This window comes from Podarcis filfolensis (genome assembly GCF_964270895.1).
Source record: "Podarcis filfolensis genome assembly, chromosome: 12".
NCBI classification, from domain to species: domain Eukaryota; kingdom Metazoa; phylum Chordata; class Lepidosauria; order Squamata; family Lacertidae; genus Podarcis; species Podarcis filfolensis.
Window position 1 is genome coordinate 17,584,155 of NC_139614.1, and position 23,342 is coordinate 17,607,496.

Below are 23,342 nucleotides of genomic sequence, written 5' to 3' on the forward strand. Positions count from 1 at the left end.
GTAGAGATTTCAGTGCAGTTTAAAATATATCTTTGACCACACCACTAATAAATAGTTGAAAAAGGCACAGTGCTTTAAAGGCATAAGAGCTTTGTATGATCTGGAATCTCACAAGACTGCTGAAATAATACGTTTCATATCTGTCTAAAACATAAGAGTTTGCCATTACAAAGTGTTTTACAACCTTGGAACAACAATAAGACTGGCCGTATTCACATACCACTTGGAATTCTGGTTAAGCTTAACTGTGTCTTAAAATGCAGCATGCTGGTGCGCAGGGAGAAAATCACAGCCGCTTCACTCCTTCTGTGGTGCTGCAGCATTATGGGAGCCTAACCATGGTTTGTATTGGAGTTCTGTCTGAAGCTGGGCTTGTGGTTTCTCTCTCCCCCACCCTCCCCGTAATCCATGAGCTATGAGCTTGGTTACAGCTTGTGCTTCGGGAGTGAGACAAATCACACTTCTGAGTTCAGACTACACTAAGGCAAACCATAGCTTAGCTCTTATGAACGGAGTAGCAGGAATACGGGAGTGAAGTGACCACGATTCTCTGTGTGGTTCACCTTTAAACTATAGTTAAGCAGTACTGAACTGCCCTGGTGTCAGTGTTCCATTGCGCCAGAAGCGCCTTAGTCATGTTGGCCACATGACCCAGAAGAGCTGTCTGCGAAGTGGACAAATGCCGGCTCCCTCGGCCTGTAAAGCGAGATGAGCGCAGCAACCCCGGAGTCGTTTGCGACTGGACTTAACTGTCAGGGGTCCCTTTACCTTACTCTAGTTTAAAGTGAGATGTTAACTAGGCCAGAGTTTCTGGTCCTGTCACATTTTTAAATCTTCAGATGTGCTATTCTGTGTACATATATCATTCATGCATACATCATTTCATTTGTATGTCCCCTTTCCATAGTTAACACATTGCTCAAAGGCGGCTTACAATATGAAAAGAATTACAATCATAGAAGTCATAAAGAACTCAAAAAGTACCCAAGCAGATTAAATAATTTCCACATAAATCATAATAAGATCTAAAATAAAGATACAAAACAGCAACAGCCCCCCAAACCCTCCCTGAAACATACCTCAGCCAAAGAGTCTGCTCAGCAGCTTCAGCTTTTGTAGCTGGAGTAAGTCAGGGCCCTGCTCACCCAAGCCAGGAGGAAAAGGGCTTGCAAGGCAGGGAGCAGGCCTTCCAGGACTCACAGCCAAGATGGTATAGTAGCCATATGTGTGTGCTGGGAAAGAGATCATGTGGGGAGAACAACTTCTTAGCATATATAGGCCATGGAAAGCAGATATGAGAAACCTATGGTCTACCATATGTTGCTGAAATGCAACTCATGTTATCTCTGATGTTTGGTAATGTTGGCCGAGGCACCTGAAGAGCCACAGTCCCCCACCCCCAGTTCTGAAGGTAGCTAGCACTTTGAATTAGGTTCCAGTGCTACTTTTTCAGTGGGGTTGCTGGTGTTGCTGTTGTTATCCATGTCACGTATATACCACTTTATATTTTAAAGAAAAAAAATCTAAAGCTGTTTACAATACATTGAAACATCAAATAAACTGGGGGGGGGGGGGTGAACCATGTACTCCTTGCAAAAAAAAAAAAAAAAGTGGGATTTAAATGCAATAAATAAGCTCTTCGGCTTACCTGCTTAAGAAAGCCAGGTGGAGATGTCAGTTGCCAACCTGCAATCAGACCTGCACCAGTTGCAAAACGCGCTTTGAGCATGGCTAATTTCAAACACTGCTTCAGAGATAAAGATAAACCACAGTTTTGCCCTGAGCCTTTTAGGTGTCACAGGCCTACATGTTTGCTCCTCTCTGTTGTTCTCTCCCTAGTCTGTGACAACCAGGTGCAGCTTTGGGTTAAATATCAAAATATACATTTTGCTACCAACTGGGAACCTGCGGAGTATGGAGTATATGTGAGCTGAAGGCTCATTCACCTAGTGCCAAACCATGGTTTGGTGTTAACCTTTGAACCAACCCTATATGGCACTCTCCCTCACTTTTAAAAGTGAGGGCACTTTTAACATTTTGTATTATGGTGTGAGGATGTTTCCTGTATAGAGGGGCGGAGAGAAATCTTTAACATGACCCAGTAGAAAGTGCAGAAGGTAATAGGTCAGATAAATTCCCATATTATTAAAAAAACCTCTTATACCAAAGCCAACAATATGGAGGCATGTCCTCTATGCATCAAGAAAGTTCCCTCTTGGTTTGTATCTTTTCCCCTAGTGGCAACAAACATTGCTACTAGCCCAAAGTCTTTGCACAATGAAGAATTAGAAAGCTGTAGTTATTTTATTAATGCAAAAGGTTTTTACTTGCGGTTGTAGAATGGGATGAATCAGTATAGTTTGGTTACCTTTCCTCCTTTTATTTCAGACACTTTTTGATAATCAGAATAATGCTTCAAAAAAGGAAGAACCTGAACACATGAATAAGAATGATTCAAAGAAGATGTCTGTTGAGAGAGTTTATCAGAAAAAGACTCAGCTTGAGCATATTCTTCTCCGTCCTGATACGTACATTGGTTCAGTGGAACCTGTAACTCAGGTAATTTTTATTTTTCTCTTTATTTAAAACAAGTATATTGTAACTGAAGGTTTCAAGCAATGTTTCTGTGTGGTTTTCCCCCCTATGTCAGTCCAAATGTATGGGAGGGATACGGAGAAAAAACAGTCCTGAGAATTGAAAATAAATATGTTCTGTGAATATTTAAAGTAATATCAGTAAATATTTATTTTAAAGTTCAGTAAAGTAAACTCTTGTTTTTGTGTGTGTAGCTGATGTGGGTGTTTGATGAAGATATAGGAATGAATTGTAGAGAGATTACCTATGTACCTGGCTTATACAAGATCTTCGATGAAATTCTTGGTAAGTGTTTATAATTGTGATATTCTGCCATCCTCAGCATTTTCAAAGTGCTTACAATGGAATAATTTAGGAGAGTTTAGAACTGGTAAAAACATGTTAGCAATCAACCACGATAAAAAGTAAAAATAGACTGTGGGATTGCATGCTCCCTTCTTTCACGGTCATACTCTTACAAATTCCCTCCATTCAACCCCTGCTGCTCTTAACTATGATTTGGGCTTATACTAATATTGAACTGATTAATGTTCATTGTGTATTTCCAGTCCAGAATTTGCAAAGATCCAAATGGTACATAAGGAATGCATTCAGTTCAGAGTTAACCATAGTATTTTTTGAGGAACTCAGCATTGTAAGGGACCTCTAGGGTCATCTAGTATAACCTCTTGCTGATTCAAGAAACTCACCACTGCATAACGCCGTACCACGACTCCCAATCATAATTATAATGGCCATGTACCATCACAGCAACCTAAAATTCCTTTAATTTTATGTGGCACACTAGAACTATGCATTGGTGAGGTTTTCAGTTTTACATTTTGTATGATCAAGGATTATGGCGGCATTGGGAACACCATAACTGAGGCTCACAAATAAATCAACACAAGTTATTAGCTCATAAAGTATTTTACCAGCCTCCTATTCGCCCATGTCCAGGTTGATTGTCTGTGAACCTAAGAAGATAAAAATGCCAGCTTTTGTAAAGATTCCTTACCCTGGTCATCTGAAGATAAATATTACTTGCCACAGGTGACTAGTGAGTGGATATTTACAAGCTTGCAATAATTTTACATCAGGAATCTAGCTCAATAGTAACTTCAGCGAAAGTACTACTGTACCATCACCAATATCATGTACAATTTTATTTATTTTGTTGTCATTTCATATTAGCTATTGGCACATGCTTGCTAAAATATTCAAGCATACTAAAAAGCTGGGAAAATGTCATCCTGATCCTCACTCTGAATCATAATACTTGATTTTAGAGCATTTTATTCATCTGAAAGCCTATATTATTCCCCCCACCACCACCTCTGTAGTATAACTAAGAGGACTGAGATGTCTGACAACTTTTTCTGTTAAAATAAATGGTCTATGAAGTTTACTGTTCAATGGCACAGAAATATTCAGTAACCAAAGTATGGCTGGTCCTTTAATCATGCTATTCCACACAATTTACTAAATTGCAAGTACTGTAGAGTTACCACATTTTATTGGCTGGCTCTTACACATTTCATAGCTCTTTTGCAGGCAGAATTTCAACAGGAATTTCCTAGCATAAAGATGCATTATTAGAATAAGTTTCGCAAATTGAATTAGACTGTTAAAAACACAGGAGCTGTGTCAAATTGGCTGAGAATTTCCCCCTTAGTCTAATTTTTAAAACATGATTTGTCCACATTTAGGCCAAATTCACAATATTTAGTTCAGTAAAGGGATTTTGTTTTAGAGGGCCAGAGTACTGTTTTAATGATTTCGCGGAATTAAATTAAAATTTAATATTGCCAGATCTAATAGAGGCAGGGAAGGATTATATATGTGTGTATGATGTCCTGTCACATGGAAAACTTTGTAATCATGTAACTAAAACTACGTGTAAGACTACTGAGATTCCAATACTATAACCACTTAGTTAGGAGTATGCCTGATTGAAATCAATGGAGCTTACTTCTGAATGGATGTTTATGGGGTAGTACTGAACAGGATAATTCAGCTTATATCCTTCTTTGCTGTCCTAGAAACAAGGCACAGTTGCTGGTCAGTGGTGGCTAATAGCCATGTGTTTGGTGAGGGGAGGTGAAAGGGAGAAGCAATTAAGAAATGCAGCATTAAATCACAATGAAAAATAGTGGAAACAGCAACAGCAAAAAATTAAAACAAAATGTATGTGTCACAATGGCATTCTTCCCGTCATAAGGCCATTAAGAACTGGATAAACTAACTAGAAGTGCGTTGTAGTGTATTTTGTGACTGGTATTTCTTAAGGTGAATTAACTGGTACATTTGAGTAGCCTTTTACTGATTTTCTCTTATGCCTGGGAACATCAACCATGAATTCGGGGGTCACAGATTTCTCTTCTAGATTTGTGAGCTCCAGCATTTCAGTTGCCAGGGATCACATCACATTGGGGAGACATGCTTATCTGGAAAAACTGGTACTGGCATAATGTGTGAACTATCCATTGGTATTATGTTTGAGATTGAAAAAGTAGAAAAACTAAAAGAATAAAGTTGGGGCCGTTGACATCAGAATGAAATAAGTAAGAGTGCATTGATAAGTAACATACTAGAAGGGTCTGAATGAACTCAGTGGGCTGTTTCAGGAAGATCATATGATGTGTTAAAGTTTCTCAGAGGTATAGCGTGTGATGCATGTGAATACAAAAATATTTAGCTAGTTGAAGTTGGTTGGATATTTAACTAGGTAAAGTTTTTTTTACTGCCACTAAGAAATGTTTATTCGTTTTTAGTAAACGCAGCAGACAATAAACAGAGGGATAAGAATATGACATGTATTAAAATATCAATTGATCCGTAAGTAAATTTCTTTTTCTAATTTACCTGAGAAAAGGGCATTCGTTTTTTTGTAGTTGATATGTTTAAGTAAAATTTGGCTTGCATTATTTAGAGTACTTAGAGCAAGGGAATGTTAAAATGCATATTCATAGAAAAGGCAGTTAAAATAGTGGGGAGAATTTTGAATGTCATAGCAGGAAGATATTTTGAGTGTTAAGCCTGCAGTAGGCAATTGCCCCTGTTTTTATGGATGTGATATAAAACTGAGTACATTTTTAAGAGATTACTTCATTGAGTACTCAACATATGCAGATTTTCATTTGTACGAACAGTTTTGTTTTTTTAAAGCGGAAAACATACATGTAACACCAAAGGTGCATTTCCACTAGAAGGAAGCTTTTTCATGGAAGGGGTCTTCACTTGGTGGAATAGCAATACATGATAAAAGTGACCCCAGTTCAGAACAGTTCTTGCGTAAGACTTTGCACACGCTTATTCTCGGGTCTGTTCATTGCTTGCTACAGTTTATAGCCTACAGCCTGTGTTTTCCTTAATTCATTTTTATATAGTGTAAATCTTAAGACAACCCTGGTTACTTTGGCACTGCCCTTTAAGAATTTGTGCTTTAGCCCAAATACATTGTTTCTTTCTGCTCATAGTTCTTTGTTTCCATATTATAGTATGTATATACAGTTGTACCTTGGAAGTTGAACGGAATCCGTTCCGGAAGTCTGTTCAACTTCCAAAACGTTCAAAAACCAAAGCACGGCTACTGCTGCTTCTTTAAATTCAATCTTTATTAGTTTATAATCGAAACAGACACACAGTGGGGGAGGGGGGACAAACATAGCACATAACTCGCAAAAAGGAAAGAAAAAGAAAGAAAAGAAAACAGTACAATGTGAAAACACAAAAACATTTCAGCCATCGACTTCCGACCTCCTTGGTGTGGGTTCTTTGTTTCCTTGTTACCTGCCTCTATTTTTCAATAAACTTAACCTGCATTATATCTTATTTGTGTTTTTTATACCTTATGCAATTCCGAGAGTTATTCAAAGCATTCTAAAGTTTTAATATGGGGACAATGTTCTTTTAAATATTGCCTATAGATCTCCCATTCCTTTTTAAACTTTTGGGTTGTTCTATCCCTGACCCTTTCTATCATATTCACTAGTTTCATATATTCAAGTAGTTTAACTTGCCACTCCTCTTTTGATGGAATTTTATCTCCTTTCCACCCCTTGGCAATCCAAAAACCAAAGCGCAGCTTCTGATTGGCTGCAGGAAGCTCCTGCAGCCAATTAGAAGCCCCATCAGATGGTCGATTTCCAAAAGAACGTTCAAAAACCGGAACACTCACTTCCGGGTTTCAATCGTTCGGGGGCCGATTTGTTCAGGAGCCAAGGCATTCAAGATCGAAGGTATGACTGTAAAGTATTTCGAGGCTGTAGTCAATGTGAAAACTGAGTAAGCTTGGGTTAAGGATGGCTTTGTATTTGTGAAATCCATGAGTTACACTTCTATCTTTTGCCTGAAAGGTGCCCTGAAACCTGAGCTTTCTTTTTTTCTTTTCTTTTTTAAAGTAAGGTTATGGGGGGAAATGTGTAGATACCTTTTCTGTGAAAAGAGATTGAGTACAGTGTGATCAGTACTCACTTTTCCTGGTACAGAGGAATTCTCCCTGTTGCTATTAGACAGCAACAGTGTGTGTGTGTAAGTGTATGCAAATTCAACATTGTGTGACAAAATATTTATTTACATCTCCAGTGAATCAAATATTATAAGTATCTGGAATAATGGAAAAGGCATTCCAGTTGTGGAACACAAGGTAGAAAAGATGTATGTTCCTGCCTTAATCTTTGGACAGCTGTTAACTTCCAGCAATTACGATGATGATGAGAAAAAAGTTACAGGTAAACATTTTGTTCAGGACCTATTAGAGGACTAATACTAATTTGTTGTCATCATTTTGTAATGATTGGTTTATTTTTGATAGAAGGGAAATACTTCGCTTGGCAATAAAGTATATGCAAGATTTAATTTGACATTCCTCTAGCTGACAGTTCCTGGTCCTTCATTAATACATAATGTGTATACTTAGTGGAATCCCTTGTGCACACTTAGTATCATTAGGAAATGTTTAGTAGGACAAGCAAAATTTTGGGATAAATAGTTTTCTAACAGTTTTTCCTTTGTTTTTTCAGGTGGTCGTAATGGCTATGGTGCAAAACTTTGTAATATATTCAGTACAAAGTTTACAGTTGAAACTGCTTGCAAGGAGTACAAACACAGCTTTAAACAGGTATGCTGGTTTCCCTTTAATTCTTTGGACTTACCCTCTTTGGTTGAAAAAAAATCCCCTTTTTAAAAGCTTTATATTGCACAAAATATATCTAATTGTAATTCTTGTGAAAATACCAATGCGCTCAATAAGATGTTTGGTCCATTTGCATCTTAAGGATATTTGTCTTGTTTGAAAAAGTCCTAACATAGAACTATAGAAACGTGTGTGATTCTCCTTAATTGTCTTAACCCTAGTGGAGAACTAACAAAAAGTACTATTGTGTCATCTTTTTCAGTGCATTCAGTTTCTGGTCAGTGTGCGTGTAAATTGATTTATCGTCTCACAAGAAGGTGGTTGGCCTGGTTTAGGAAAATATTATTCACTGCTGTTGTTCATAGCTGTCAACTTTTCCCTTTTCTTGTGAGGAATCCTATCCGGAATAAGGGAATTTCCCTTAAAAAAGGGAAAAGTTGACAGCTATGGCCATTTTATCTTTTGAGATAAAATGGAGCCTCATTTCTAGCCTTCTCAGTATGGCATCTGCCATGTATTGTTTTTTCACCTAAAAGCTGCTGTTACAGATATGTTGCAGCATAGGATGAAAATGTTTAAGTGAACTATCTATTTTTAATTTATGAACTTCTATGTATTCACATTTGCGGGTGGCACTTGCAGGTGGCGCTGTGGTGTAAACCACTGAGCCTTGGGCTTGCCGATCAGAAGGTTGGCGGTTCAAATCCCCACAACGGGGTGAGCTCCCGTTGTTCGGTCCCAGCTCCTGCCAACCTAGCGGTTTAAAAGCACGTCAAAGTGCAAGTAGTTAAGTAGGTACCACTCCGGTGGGAAGGTAAACGATGTTTCTGTGCACTGCTCTGGTTTCTCCAGAAGCGGCTCAGTCATGCTGGCCACATGACTTGGAAAAACTGTTTGCGGACGAACGTCGGGTCCCTCGGCCAGTAAAGTGAGATGAGTGCCGCAACCCCAGAGCCGTTCATGACTGGACTTAACTGTCAGGGGTCCTTTACCTTTTTAATGTATTCACACTAGGAAATTTTCCAGGAAAATTTAAAAACAAAAATTGTTCAGAAATTATGTTTGACTTCCACTGCTAGTATTCCTGTAGGGTTAGCAAACTTTTAAAAGTACTTTTGTGATTTATTTAATTTTCAAGTCACTCCATAATCATTCTGAATCAATGATGCAGTGGCCCACAATCAAGTTATTTGGCTGCAGTATCAATTATAACAGGGGAAATAGTTATTTTATACTTGCCATGTTGTTGCTTATAATCATGTTGGGGTGGTATTTATTTTATTTTTGAAGGACAAAGCTTAAACTCTTCGTACTGCCCCTGAATACAGATTTAACATACCTGCAAACTGCAAGAATCAACATTATTCTATGCACCCTTTTTGGTAGTGGTAGAATATAGAAAGATTGCTATTGACATGTACTCCCTCTCTCTTTCTCTCATTTTTAAACAAAGACTTGGATGAACAATATGATGAAGACTTCTGATGCCAAAATAAAACATTTTGAAGGCGATGACTACACATGTGTCACATTCCAACCAGATCTTGCTAAATTTAAGATGGAAAAACTTGACAAAGATACTGTGGCCCTGATGACAAGAAGAGCTTATGATTTGGCAGGAGCATGTAAAGGGGTCAAAGTTATGTTTAATGGAAAGAAACTACCTGTAAGAGGCTTAGTAAATTATTTCCATAATTGTATTTGTGTGCTTTAAAACAGTAAGTAATTAATTTTGTAAAATCACAGGTGAATGGTTTTCGTAGTTACGTTGATCTTTACGTAAAAGACAAGTTGGATGAAACTGGAGTTGCTCTGAAAGTTATCCATGAACTTGCAAATGAACGCTGGGATGTATGTCTCACTTTAAGTGAGAAAGGATTTCAGCAAATTAGCTTTGTGAACAGTATTGCTACCACAAAGGTGAGTTGTTTTACATAATTTACAGTGGTTGAACTGGTAAACAGCATAAAGGGAAATGTGGCATTAAGCTAGTCATGAATGTCATGTTACTGTGGTTAAAATGTCCAATATTTAATTCCCAAGCACTATGTCAGTTCAATTTTTTAAAGAAGACATTCAGTTTAAATATTTTGCAATAAATTTCCTTAGTAGACAAAAAAGGTGAGAGACTGGCATAAGGCATGAATAGATGCATCCAGGTTATTTTGAGTTTACTGCAACATTCACACTTTTTAACAATGCCAGCCTTTCCTAACCTGATGCCTTTCAGGTGTTTGGATGACAATTCTTATTATCCCATACCATTGGCTGAGGCTGATGGATATTGAATCCAAAATATCTGAAAGGCACCAAGTTTGGGAAGACAGAACTATGCCAATGGTATGTATTCCAGGTTTGGTAATTTGTAACATCCTGTGCTCTCACATATCTTAGGCCAGGCACCCCCAAACCCGGCCCTCCAGCTGTTTCAGGACTACAATTCCCATCATCCCTAGCTAACAGGACCAGTGGTCAGGGATGATGGGAATTGTAGTCCCAAAACCACTGGAGGGCCGAGTTTGGGGATGCCTGTCTTAGGCTCTCTTATGCAGTTCATGGAATTGAGGTGTGTGTGTTTGTGTGTGTGTTTGTGTGTGTGTGTGTGTGTGTGTGTGTGTATAAATATAATAAAGAATGCTTGTGGTGTATATGTACACATGCACCATTACTAGTTTAGAGATGTTAGAATATGAGAGAGCAAGAGAGCAAACATTTCTGGGTATCTTATTTCTTTGTCCCTCCTGTGGAAACTACAGATAAATTAGTAGTTAGTAATTCTAAAGTTTAATTCTCCTTACTGACTTTCTTTTATTTTTACTTTTAAGGGTGGTAGGCACGTTGATTATGTTGTAGATCAAATTGTTGGGAAATTGATAGAGGTGGTGAAGAAAAAGAACAAAGCTGGCGTTTCAGTGAAACCATTCCAGGCAAGTTGATCCTCGCTTCAGAGAAAAACATTGGTCTGTCCTCGTTTCAGATAAAAAGGTTTATCATTTCAGTATCTTTGATTCCTTTCTTGTTTGTGTGTGTGTTTGCTTTTTGAACAGGTAAAGAACCACATATGGGTTTTTATTAATTGCCTCATTGAGAACCCGTCTTTTGATTCTCAAACGAAAGAGAACATGACACTTCAGCCTAAAAGTTTTGGGTCCAAATGCCAGTTATCAGAGAAGTTTTTCAAAGCAGTAAGTATTGCATATTTATTTGATATTTTTATGGGAAATATGGGAAATGCATTAAGCAAAGGAACTATGACATTCAGATTTATGTGGTTTTTTAGTATGACAGTGTTAACTGTTCAGAAATGACTGTTAATGTGGCTGAATAGAAAGTAATGAATTACCAGAGTCTTCCTGGTTTTGCTTGTAAAATACCCTTTTTAATAAATAAAATATTAAGGTTATTTTGCACAAGATAAATTTTGACACTGCTTTTGTGACGCAGTATATCATTCTTGGAGAAAAATGGATCCTGACACTTCAGTATATTTTATTTCTGTCAGTGTGAACCTTTTTTTGTATTCCTAAGAATGACTGTGATTTTTTTTGTTTTGTATTACAGGCCTCTAATTGTGGTATTGTAGAAAGCATCCTGAATTGGGTGAAATTCAAGGCACAAACACAGCTGAACAAAAAATGTTCATCGGTGAAACACAGCAAAATTAAGGGCATTCCAAAACTCGATGATGCTAATGACGCTGGTAAGAGCAAACTGTCTTCTGGCATAGTTACCTGTATAAAATATGCATTTTATTTTTTCATAAAAAGACTAAATGACCAACACATACGTTCAAAATTTTGAACAAGTATATTTTCCCTTTGAGCAAATACGTTTTCCTGATGCATTGAAATAACGTCCCTATTTCAGCATTAATGTCTTCACGCAGTGCACAATTATGTTAAAGCAAGCTTCTCTTTTCCTCTTTATATTGTTTGCCACTGAAAGATTAATTCTGGACAAAGGGTTTAAAACACTTTCTTATATAATTGTTGATTAAAAGAAGCAAGTCATGTCAAATATGCATCTTGGCCTTTTCAATCAATCAGTTGCTTTTTAAAAATTGAGTTAACTGTGTGTTGCTTTCTTGCATATAGTCTCGGCCAGTGGCGTAGCGTGGGGGGTGCAGGGGGGGCCGGCCACACCGGGCGCAACATCTGGGGGTTAGGGTTAGGGGGCGCAAATCCACGGGTTAGGGAGTGCAAATTACTTGCCTTGCCCCGGGTGCTGACAACCCACGCTACGCCACTGGTCTCGGCTGAAGATTTCGTCAACTTAATTTTTTTGTCTCTCTCTCTCCGCCCCCCACTCCCAATTTGAAGGTGGCAAACATTCCTTGGATTGTACATTGATTTTAACTGAGGGAGACTCTGCCAAATCTTTAGCTGTCTCTGGCTTAGGTGTCATTGGAAGAGATAGATATGGTGTGTTTCCACTCAGGGGTAAAATTCTCAACGTTCGAGAAGCATCTCACAAACAGGTAAGGAAACGCCATTTAAGAAGGTGGCTAATGAGTGTATACATAATACCCATATAACACACATATGTATGTCTCTGTGTAATATATACATGCTAAACTGTTGCTTGCCTCCATTTCTGCTTTCTACACAGATTATGGAAAATGCAGAAATTAACAACATCATAAAAATTGTAGGTCTACAATACAAGAAAAGTTATGAAGATCCAGAGTCTCTGAAAACATTAAGATATGGCAAAATAATGATCATGACTGATCAGGTCAGTGAAAGATTTAGAATTCAAACAACCCATCCCACTTTGCCACGTTGCTTTGAAGATAATTCTGTTCTCCTTATCATCTCTGTATTACTTTTCATATCACTTGCCTGGCTGTCTCTCAGCCTTTATTTCACACCACCTTGGCAACACCCCCTCTTTGCTCCTTAGTGATTCGGACATTCATATTTGTTTAGCCCCCTTGAGTCCTGTCAGGGGAAAGGTGGGGTATAAATGAGTTTAAAATAAAATAAAAATTAAAAATACTTCTGCCTTTGTTCAGCCTTGACATTTCATTTATTTTTTATATTTAGGATCAGGATGGATCTCACATTAAAGGCTTGCTGATCAATTTTATTCATCATAATTGGCCTTCCCTTCTGAAACATGGATTTCTTGAAGAATTCATCACTCCAATTGTAAAGGTAAGTACACATTCTTCTGACACTAATTATAAACATACAGGGACAAAAAATTCATGTTCTTTTCTGATGTCAAACATTTTCAAAACAACATCCTTCTATGTAGTAAATATATATATATTCAGGGAATAGATACCTTACTGAGTTGAATGATATCCTAAAGCAAAAAGTGACAAAAGGAAAGAGAATAAACTCAGATACATACAAACCCTTTCTTGGAATACACCAACAAAAGAAAAATGTGAAAAGTTGAAATAGAAAGAAGTGGTAGAACTAACTTGCCTTGTCAGATCACTTCCTGGTGCAACTGGACTTCTCTGCGACCCATCCCCTCTGCAGGGAGGTGGGACCAATTTGGATGGTCCGCCCCTGCCACTTAATGGATCCAAATGGTTTCCAGAGAGTGGTAAGGGATGCTTTATCCCATGTTGATGGCCTTTCAGCTGATTCCCTGGTGGCCCGCTGGAATGTGGAGTTAACCAGAGCTATTGACTGTTTGGCTCCGAAGCGCCCTCTCCGATTGCATGGAGCCCGGACAGCCCCGTGGTTTTCCACGGATCTGAGGGCAATGAAACAATCGTTGAGACGGCTAGAGCGCCGGTGGCGGATAACTCATTCCGAATCTGACCGGACACAGGTTAGAGCTCAACGTCTAGCCTACCAAGTGGCGATAGCGACGGCGAAGAAGAATTTCTTCACCGCCTCTATTGCATCTGCAGAAAACAGCAGCAGGAGACTTTTTCAGGTGGTTCACAATTTAGCAGAACCACCTGCAACATCGGGGTCCAGTACGGGCCACATGTTCTCCTGCAATGATTTTGCAAAGTTTTTTTGCAGATAAAATCGCTCAGATTCGGGAAGAAGTAGACTCCACCGTGGGAGCAGGGCCGGGGCGGGAGAGTGCTAGAGTTCTGTCTAGTCAAGTTGAGTGGGATCAATTCCAATCTGTTACCTCCGAGGATGTGGACAGGCTGCTTGGACGAGTGAAACCAACCACCTGTCTCCTGGATCCTTGCCCATCCTGGCTTATAAAAGCTAGCCGGGAAGGACTGGGCGATGGGCTTCGTGGGGTGGTGAATACTTCCCTCTGTGAGGGAGCCTTCCCAGACCTGCTGAAAGAGGCGGTTATTAAACCGCTTCTTAAAAAACCATCTTTAGATGCGGCCACGATGGCCAGCTATCGTCCAGTCTCAAATCTTCCATTCTTGGGCAAGGTGATTGAGCGAGCGGTTGCCGAACAACTCCAGGCATGCCTGGAAGAAGCGGACCATTTGGATCCCTTCCAGTCGGGATTCAAGCCTCATCATGGGACTGAAACTGCCTTGGTCGCACTGGTTGATGATCTCCGGCGGGCTAGGGACAAAGGTGAGAGCTGTTTCCTAGTTCTGCTGGATCTCTCAGCGGCGTTTGATACCATCGACCATAACATCCTTCTGGACCGTCTTGAGGGGCTGGGAGCTGGGGGCACTGTCATACAGTGGTTCCGCTCCTTTCTCCTGGGCCGTGTTCAGAAAGTGGTGGGGCGGGATGAGTGTTCAGACCCCTGGGCTCTCACTTGTGGGGTGCCTCAGTGTTCTGTCCTCTCCCCCATGCTTTTCAACATTTACATGCAGCTGCTGGGAGAGATCATCAGGAGGTTTGGGCTGGGTGTTCATCAGTATGCGGATGATACCCAGCTCTACCTCTCTTTTAAATCAGAACCAGTGAGGGCGGTGAAGGTCCTGTGTGAGTGTCTGGAGGCGGTTGGAGGATGGATGGCGGCTAACAGATTGAGGTTGAATCCTGACAAGACAGAAGTACTGTTTTTGGGGGACAGGAGGCGGGCAGGTGTGGAGGATTCCCTGGTCCTGAATGGGGTAACTGTGCCCCTGAAGGACCAGGTGCGCAGCCTGGGAGTCATTTTGGACTCACAGCTGTCCATGGAGGCACAGGTCAAATCTGTGTCCAGGGCAGCTGTTTACCAGCTCCATCTGGTACGTAGGCTGAGACCCTATCTGCCTGCGGACTGTCTCGCCAGAGTGGTGCATGTTCTGGTTATCTCCCACTTGGACTACTGCAATGCACTCTACGTGGGGCTACCTTTGAAGGTGACTCAGAAACTACAACTAATCCAGAATGCGGCAGCTAGACTGGTGACTGGGGGCGGCCGCCGAGACCATATAACACCGGTCTTGAAAGACCTACATTGGCTCCCAGTACGTTTCCGAGCACAATTCAAAGTGTTGGTGCTGACCTTTAAAGCCCTAAACGACCTCGGTCCAGTATACCTGAAGGAGCGTCTCCACCCCCATCGTTCTGCCCGGATGCTGAGGTCCAGCGCCGAGGGCCTTCTGGCGGTTCCCTCATTGCGAGAAGCAAAGCTACAGGGAACCAGGCAGAGGGCCTTCTCGGTAGTGGCGCCCGCCCTGTGGAACGCCCTTCCAGCAGATGTCAAAGCGATAAACAACTACCTGACATTCAGAAGACATCTTAAGGCAGCCCTGTTCAGGGAAGTTTTTAACATGTGATATTTTACTGTATTTTTGGTTTCTATGGAAGCCTCCCAGAGTGGCTGGGGAGGCCCAGCCAGATGGGCGGGGTATAAATAATAAATTATTATTATTATTATTATTATTATTATTATTATTATTATTATATTTTATTTTTTCTTCTGACTTTGGGGAATTTGGAAAGGGAACTCTGGGTTAGAGAGTTCCATTTGTTTATCAAATTGAGGCTTTGTACAAATGCTGTAATATGTTCGGAACTGTGATTTATTTAGCATTGGCACAGGCATTCGCTGCATGAGAATAAAATCACAAGCACTGGAAGAAGTATTTTGCCTGGACATTATTGGGAAGAGGCTGAACACATCTCCCATATTTCCATCTAGGCCTCTTGTCTTCCCCAATCCAATTCCTTAAGATCTGGACCTCAAATAACTTGTGGTGCATGAAGCGAGAAGGATTAATGGGGGCATGGGAGCTGTGTACTGATCATTAGCTGTAATGTGTGAGAGAGATGGTGGGGGAGCTGCTGCACCCACAGCAATCTATTTTGAATGTAATTTTCATAAACTTGAATAAAAAAATAGTTGCAGGATCTAACTTGTATATCTTTTGTTTTTAAGGCAAGCAAAAATAAACAGGAACTTGCCTTCTATAGTATTCCTGAATTTGATGAATGGAAAAAACATATGGAGAACCATAAAGCGTGGAAAATAAAGTACTACAAAGGTTTGTGTTTTAACTTCCTTGTCCAACAGCCAAGTGCCAAATCCTTTGAGATCCAGTCCAGTTAAACTTATTAATAACTAACAGCCCGGTCTTTACATGTTTTCTCATAAGTAAGTTCAACTGAGTTTAGTGGGGCTTACTCTCAGGTAAGCAGGTATAGGATCATAGCCTCAACTCAAAACCAATGGAATAGTTAGTTGAGACATAGCTACTCTCAGTGCGTTCAGTGAGACTTAGTCGTTACTAACTTCAGCTAAATTGACCTTTGGATTTCTTCAAGTGTAATTATTGACTGGTGGCAAGCTGTTTTATCTTTTGCCTCTTAGGATGTCCTCAAGTAGCTTTAAAATTAATTTCTTAAAAGGTTGAGATGGAAGATGGACTAAATTGGCATTTTTTCTTTCTTTGTCTCTGGGGTAGGTTTGGGCACCAGCACTTCTAAAGAAGCAAAAGAATATTTTGCAGATATGGAGAGACATCGAATTTTATTTCGATATGCTGGTCCTGAAGATGATGCCGCCATTACATTGGTAAATAACCTCCTGCGCTAATTTCTTGCTGTCTGTTATCTCCTTGCCATTTGTAATTATATAGAACTCTGTCTAGTGAACTTCTTTCCACTAAAAGCCCCAAACATTTTTTCCCATGTTGGATGGCATTCCAGCCCTTTGATCATTTTAGATTTCTGTTTTTGTGTCTTTCCTAACTCTTGTGAAACCAACCAGAACTGTACTCTGGATATAATTTATATAATATCGTTCATATAATTTATATATAGTATCATTAGGACACTTGTTGCTTTAGTAAAGGAAAAGGTAAAGGTAAAGGGACCCCTGACCATTAGGTCCAGTCGTGACTGACTCTGGGGTTGCAGCGCTCACTAAGCCACTTCTGGTGAACCAGAGCAGTGCACAGAAACGCTGTTTACCTTCCCGCCGGAGTGGTACCTATTTATCTACTTGCACTTTGAGGTGCTTTCAAACTGCTAGGTTGGCAGGAGCAGGGACCGAGCAATGGGAGCTCACCCCGTCACGGGGATTCGAACCGCTGACCTTCTGATTGGCAAGTCCTAGGCTCTGTGCTTTAACCCACAGCGCCACCTGCGTCCCGTTGCTTTAGTTAGTTTGCTATTAATGCTGAATTCATACAGTTTTTTAAAATAAAATACTCTACCACATTGAGTTGACTCTTCGATTGATCTATCTACTATGACTTCAAGGTTCCCACAATAGGAGATGCGTGTAAGTGTGCCGATAAGTTGTACCTGCTGAGTAGAAAACAAGTGAAGCTGGGGGTGGGGGGAGGACATTGGGTTGGCTATATGGCTTGCAAATGCAGCTCACTTCATGCTCAGCCAATGTGAGGAGCCACCATGCAGAATAATTTGGGAAGGAGGCTATGGCACGCATCCCAGGGGCGTGGCCTCGGCACGCCCCTGGAAGGAGGCAGTCTTCTAGTTCACTATTCTCCTCTCCTGTTGGTTCCTACTTGTAAAGTATTTAATTTCAAATACATAAACAATAATTGTTTAGGATACAGGTCTAGTAATGTTGGGTGGAGGAAAAACTGTAGACACAGAGTTGACAAACATTTTCCACGTTACTATGTTTGTTACATGATTCTTACCTGTTTTGTTAGTACTGGAATCATTTATCCTTCATTGCCTTCTTATTTCTGTTTTATCACCTTGATAGAGCGTGGAAGACATGCAGGAAAAAACTGCAGAAAATTAGTGCACACAGGCATTAAAAATTGATAAAATAGCTCATAGAGAGACTGCAACAGTCAAGTTCAGTCAGCCCAATATTTAAGATACTCTGACATCTTGGAGGTTGTTTCAATCATGTTGCATTGTTTAAAAAGCAGACTCTTGCACTCCTTACGTTTCATGATATTGCTGGTCTGAGGTTATTGCTGGACTGAATTTAACTCAGCCAGATAGTAGAAGATTCCCCTCTAAAAGTATTATTTTAAAGGAAGGCTGTTTAACTTATATCAGGTCTGGATCAGAAATGTAGGTCTGCCAAGCTAACATGGAAACCATATTCACCACCTTCTGGCCATGTGCACAATTGTCTCTCTTTTATAGCTTGCAGCATTTCCCCCCCTAGTTGTGCTTTATCTAATTATAGCATGTGAAATGTTTGTAGGCCTTCAGTAAGAAAAAAATTGATGACCGAAAAGAGTGGCTGACAAATTTCATGGAAGATAGACGACAGCGTCGATTACATGGATTACCAGAGGTAATGTTTCAGTACAGAACTAAGATGGAGTTGCAAATGTTATTTCTGTTGATGTTAAAGTAATAATAGCTTCTCTTTATTTTAGCAATTTCTATATGGTACAGCAACAAAACATCTCACTTACAATGACTTCATCAACAAGGAGTTGATTCTTTTCTCCAACTCGGACAATGAGCGATCCATTCCATCCCTTGTTGATGGTGAGTGAATCTTCGTGGAATATAGCATCTTCTTCTATTTATTTTGAAGAAGAGGTGTGGAAATCCTTTAAACTTTGTTTCTCAAGCATATAATTATTGAACGGGGTATTTTTATTCTATTGGCAAAGAGTACAAATTCCAAAAAAAGTTTTTTTAAAAACTTGATTTTTCAACACAGGTTTTAAACCAGGACAACGCAAGGTTTTGTTCACTTGTTTTAAAAGAAATGATAAGCGTGAAGTTAAAGTTGCTCAGCTGGCTGGTTCTATTGCTGAGATGTCAGCGTACCATCATGGAGAGGTGAGTATGAGAAGAAAAAGAGGAGGAGTGAAATTCTCTGTGCCTTGCCTATCACTTATTTAGTTTTGCAAAATGGTTGGTTTGGGGTGGCAGGGAAAGGCAAGTTCTCGAAAGTAGGCATAGCCTCACTCCTTGCTTCATCTCTGATGGTTTTAGTGATGAGTGAGTATAAAAGACTCTCAGTTCAGCTCCCAACTTCTCATCACTCTTTTCATCCATGAAGCTATAGATTTGCTGCAGATCATGCAGGACTCAGATTAGCATTTTTTATTTCTGGTGAGGATGTGGTGATACTGGGAAGGTGAATGTTTTAGGGAAAGAAGTTCCTAAAACAGTGGCGGCCCTTCGATGTGGTGCCCCCTTCCCCAATTTGATGGGCCATTTGCTAGTTATGTCAGTGCACTTGTTTGCAGGTTAGTTTTTGGTGAGGAAAATGTGTTGCAGTAGTAACAATGCTCTAAACATTTTCTTCCAGCAAGCTTTGATGATGACTGTTGTCAACTTGGCTCAGAACTTCGTTGGAAGTAACAATGTCAGTTTACTGCAGCCTATTGGTCAGTTTGGTACTAGGCTTCATGGTGGCAAGGATGCCGCAAGTCCTCGTTACATTTTCACTATGCTAAGGTAAAATTTTGTTCAATGCGCAAGTGGAACGAGTCTTATTTAAGTGGTACAGGTTGTCTTGTATATTTGTGATTGAGGGAGATAGCTAAAGATAATTAAATGAGTATTTCAAGACACTTGCAACTTTTCATGGATTGTTGACAAAACTATGTGAGCCTAATTGTAAAAATGGCTCGATTTCTTTTTAGCTAATTACATTTCCATTCCTTCCATTTCCTAATATGTAATGGTTAGGAAAAGTGAATAGTTTGTGCACTGCATTTCGTTTGAGACAAAGACCTCCTGTTTTCCCAAAGAAGAGACCTGCATTTAATAACTCATATATACCTGGAACTCTTGACTTTCTGCTGTTTAATGCTTAAACTCTGACTTCAATGGGTGACACATTGTAGCAGAGCACTGCTTATAGATCCACTGGGCATAAGGCACCAAATGTTTCTTGCAACTAAATCCCAGATTGTGCCTTTGAAGTTAAACATAACATACATACATACATACATACATATACATACATACATACATACATGCTGCAGCAGTTTTCCCAGTATTTTTTCTAGGCATTTACTTGTTATATCTGTAACTCCTAGTAGCACACTGGGACTTTGAGCCTAAACACTAAGCCATTTGTTTTAATTCTGGCGTGCTCACAGGTTGGCTCACAGATGAGCTAGCAACAAATGGCTTACTTCTCTAAAGTGTGATTTCCTTTCCAACTGCTCTTTCCTGTGCCTTTATAACTTGCTAGGGTTTGGGATCTGGTGCTGGAACAAACCATGGTAAAGCAAGACTGGGGTTGGGTTTGGACTTAACATCAAACTATAGTTAAAATATACAGTGGCTTCACGTTGTGGTTTGTGGGTGGAACACAAATTATGTTTGCCTGCTGGGTTTTCCTACAAACCATAATTAGGCTAAGGAACTCCTAGTTAAGTATTTACAGGCAAACCAGACCAACGAATGAAGAGAGAAAAAGATGAAATGTTATAGGAACAAGCACCAGTAAAATGATACTGATTTCACTTTGAATAACATTTCCCAGAACTGTAGGATTTGGAATTAAAGATTACTTTTTTATCTGTCACAGGCTGCTTGCATAATATCTCTGGTATATGTTTAGTAGGTGCAGTGACAGTGAGCTATGGTATCAAAGTAGTGTTCTGCTGTGAAAATATTGAGCTAAAAATATATCCTGAATGCTAAAACAAATATAACGATGACAACTCAGGTGATAAGCAGACAGAAATCTTTGGTGTCTTCATGAGCTGCTTCCAGTGAAGGTAGACAGTACGGAACTAGATAGGCCAGTGGCCTGATTTGGTGTTAAGCAAATTCCAGTTTAAGTGCACTTAATACTAACGGATTTCAAAGAGACGAAAAACATTCTTTACTATGCACAAGGCTGTACCTCAAAGTCTGTTTCAGAGGCTTCTTATACATGCACAGGCATCCTGTTGAGTGCATTATTGTTTACTGAGAATGCTGTGCAGTATGTTAGAGGAACCATGATGCTCTCAGCTGGTGCAATAAAAAGAACAGTTTATAACTTATTAACTAAAAAAAACACCCTTTATTTCCTTTCTCTTTAAAGCCCTTTAGCAAGGCTGCTTTTTCCTACAGTGGATGATAATCTGCTTAAATTCCTTTATGATGATAACTTGCGTGTGGAGCCTGAATGGTACATTCCCATCATTCCCATGGTCTTAGTAAATGGTGCCGAGGGCATCGGAACCGGATGGGCATGTAAAATTCCAAACTACGATACCAGAGAGATTGTGAACAACGTCAGAAGAATGCTGGACGGGTTGGACCCACATCCTATGGTAATGCAATGTTCACTCCAGACCTACAGTATAATGCTTTCATAAAGAAGACAAACTCGTGACCCCTCTCATATGCCCTTATTTTATCCCGTCTTGACAAAATATGGTATTATTGTGGCTGAACGTGTTTTCTCAAAGAAACTTTAAAATTTGCAGAACTAAAATGGAAGTTCTCTAGTCACCAAATGATTCAATAATTGGCTATGATCCATGTTTAGCAAAGATGTCCTCACATATAAGAAAGCTAGCAACTTTTCACTAGGTTTTCTCTAGAGTAACTTTCAGACTTGGAGTGGAAGGGTGATACGCAAAGGGGCACCACTGCAGTTTCCACAGCTGTGGCTGCTAGAAAAAGGTGTAGCCACGATGGCTGCCATGATTCATCCTAACTTTTAGCTGCTCCTTGTGGTATCTACATGCAGCATTGTATGGAGGAATTGCTGGACTGGACTTGCCCACAGAAATAATGTTATACTGCTAGTTTTTAGGTGGACATCATTTTAGTTTTAAATGCTGATAGAGCATTACTCAATATTTTAGTTTCTTAGAAATAAGGAAAACTTTACCAAGGCTTACTCGGGGGCATGTTGCTAATATGTAAAATAATCCTTAATGTTACAGCTTCCAAACTACAAAAACTTCAAAGGAATGATCCAGGAACTTGGTCAGAACCAATATGTAGTGAGTGGGGAAATATTTGTGGTTGACAGGAACACAGTGGAAATCACAGAGCTTCCAGTTCGAACATGGACTCAGGTGAGTACTTTTAAGATGATTTTCTGTTTTGAACATTTGTAATCCCCCCCCTTTAAATAACTATTTCCCCTCCTTTTTAAATGTCTGTATAGGTTTACAAAGAACAGGTGTTAGAGCCGATGCTGAATGGAACGGAAAAAACACCAGCATTAATTTCCGATTACAAGGAGTATCACACTGATACAACTGTGAAATTTGTTGTGAAAATGACTGAAGAAAAGCTTGCTCAGGCCGAGGCTGCTGGACTTCACAAAGTCTTTAAGCTTCAGACAAGTTTAACTTGTAATTCTATGGTAACTTTTCTATATGTTTGACTACCAGCACTAATTGCACTTTAATTATTTTTCTGTTGCCGTGGCAGCAATATATTCTGTATACCATGTGACTAAAATGCCTCACTTCATATTTCCTTCGATACAAAAAGCAAAAGGGGGCTAATAGTAATTTGAGGTGGTAAACCTTAACTTCAAAACTTTATCAGACAAATCTGGTGTAAAAAGTGTAATTTCCCCCCTATTAATAATAATAATAATAATAATTTATTTATACCCCACCCATCTGGCTGGGTTTCCATAGCCACTCTGGGCGGTTTCCAACAAAAGATTAAAAATACATTAAAACATCAGTCATTAAAAACTTCCCTAAACAGGGCTGCCTTCAGATGTCTTCTAAACATCAGATTGTTGTTAATTTCTTTGACATCTGACATTAAGTACAGATGGGTCTGATATCTGGTCATTAAAATAATTGTACAACCTGCACAATGGCTATTCAGGTGATCTTAGAATAAAAACACTTTGACTTACTCAGCTGGTGATTTGTCTATAGTTTTAAATAGATTACTCAAGATTTGAGAATTCCAAACTCCTGGCCAAATTGGGGGCTCTTAACTCATTATCTCCCTTCGAAAGTGGGTATGGGAGTTCACTTGCCATTTAAATTTGAAAAAAGGATTATATCCTAATTGCATTCTGATCACCTCATTGTTTTCAACAGCATTAATTATTTACAAACAAATAGAATGCTGAATTGCAAGTCAAGCCAAAGTCCTTCTATACTTGGATAATGATTTTAATATGAAATACTTGAATTTGACAAAAATTAAAAATTCATATATACTTGGCAATAAAGGCTGTTAAATGCCCAGAAAAACTATCAGCACCAGCTTAGTTAAAATTTATTTCAAATAATTAAAATTGAATCTGAATTGAGAATTCTTTAAAGGCTTGCTGTAGTACCTTCTTGTTAGTTGCATGTGCAGTCATATAAAATATTCACATACCTTGTAAGTACTTAACCATATGCAGTGTTGAAATAATC

At 39.5% G+C, this 23,342-nt stretch overlaps 1 protein-coding gene across 12 annotated transcripts in view; it reads left to right on the forward strand.

Moving 5' to 3' along the window:
• TOP2B (DNA topoisomerase II beta) overlaps positions 1 to 23,342 on the forward strand; it is a 48,278-nt gene that overhangs the window by 7,375 nt on the left and 17,561 nt on the right. For all 12 annotated transcript variants that reach the window (XM_083577547.1, XM_083577545.1, XM_083577555.1 and 9 more), the window contains exons 2-23: positions 2,389 to 2,559; positions 2,790 to 2,880; positions 5,349 to 5,412; positions 7,162 to 7,307; positions 7,599 to 7,696; positions 9,165 to 9,377; positions 9,458 to 9,631; positions 10,537 to 10,638; positions 10,759 to 10,896; positions 11,273 to 11,411; positions 12,031 to 12,188; positions 12,320 to 12,445; positions 12,757 to 12,867; positions 15,974 to 16,079; positions 16,500 to 16,609; positions 18,230 to 18,322; positions 18,408 to 18,522; positions 18,701 to 18,822; positions 19,298 to 19,446; positions 21,035 to 21,266; positions 21,888 to 22,022; positions 22,115 to 22,315. In XM_083577547.1, the coding sequence (XP_083433673.1) occupies positions 2,440 to 2,559; positions 2,790 to 2,880; positions 5,349 to 5,412; positions 7,162 to 7,307; positions 7,599 to 7,696; positions 9,165 to 9,377; positions 9,458 to 9,631; positions 10,537 to 10,638; positions 10,759 to 10,896; positions 11,273 to 11,411; positions 12,031 to 12,188; positions 12,320 to 12,445; positions 12,757 to 12,867; positions 15,974 to 16,079; positions 16,500 to 16,609; positions 18,230 to 18,322; positions 18,408 to 18,522; positions 18,701 to 18,822; positions 19,298 to 19,446; positions 21,035 to 21,266; positions 21,888 to 22,022; positions 22,115 to 22,315 (2,943 nt within the window). In that variant the 5' untranslated portion in view covers positions 2,389 to 2,439. The remainder of the gene's footprint in view (positions 1 to 2,388; positions 2,560 to 2,789; positions 2,881 to 5,348; positions 5,413 to 7,161; positions 7,308 to 7,598; positions 7,697 to 9,164; positions 9,378 to 9,457; positions 9,632 to 10,536; positions 10,639 to 10,758; positions 10,897 to 11,272; positions 11,412 to 12,030; positions 12,189 to 12,319; positions 12,446 to 12,756; positions 12,868 to 15,973; positions 16,080 to 16,499; positions 16,610 to 18,229; positions 18,323 to 18,407; positions 18,523 to 18,700; positions 18,823 to 19,297; positions 19,447 to 21,034; positions 21,267 to 21,887; positions 22,023 to 22,114; positions 22,316 to 23,342) is intronic.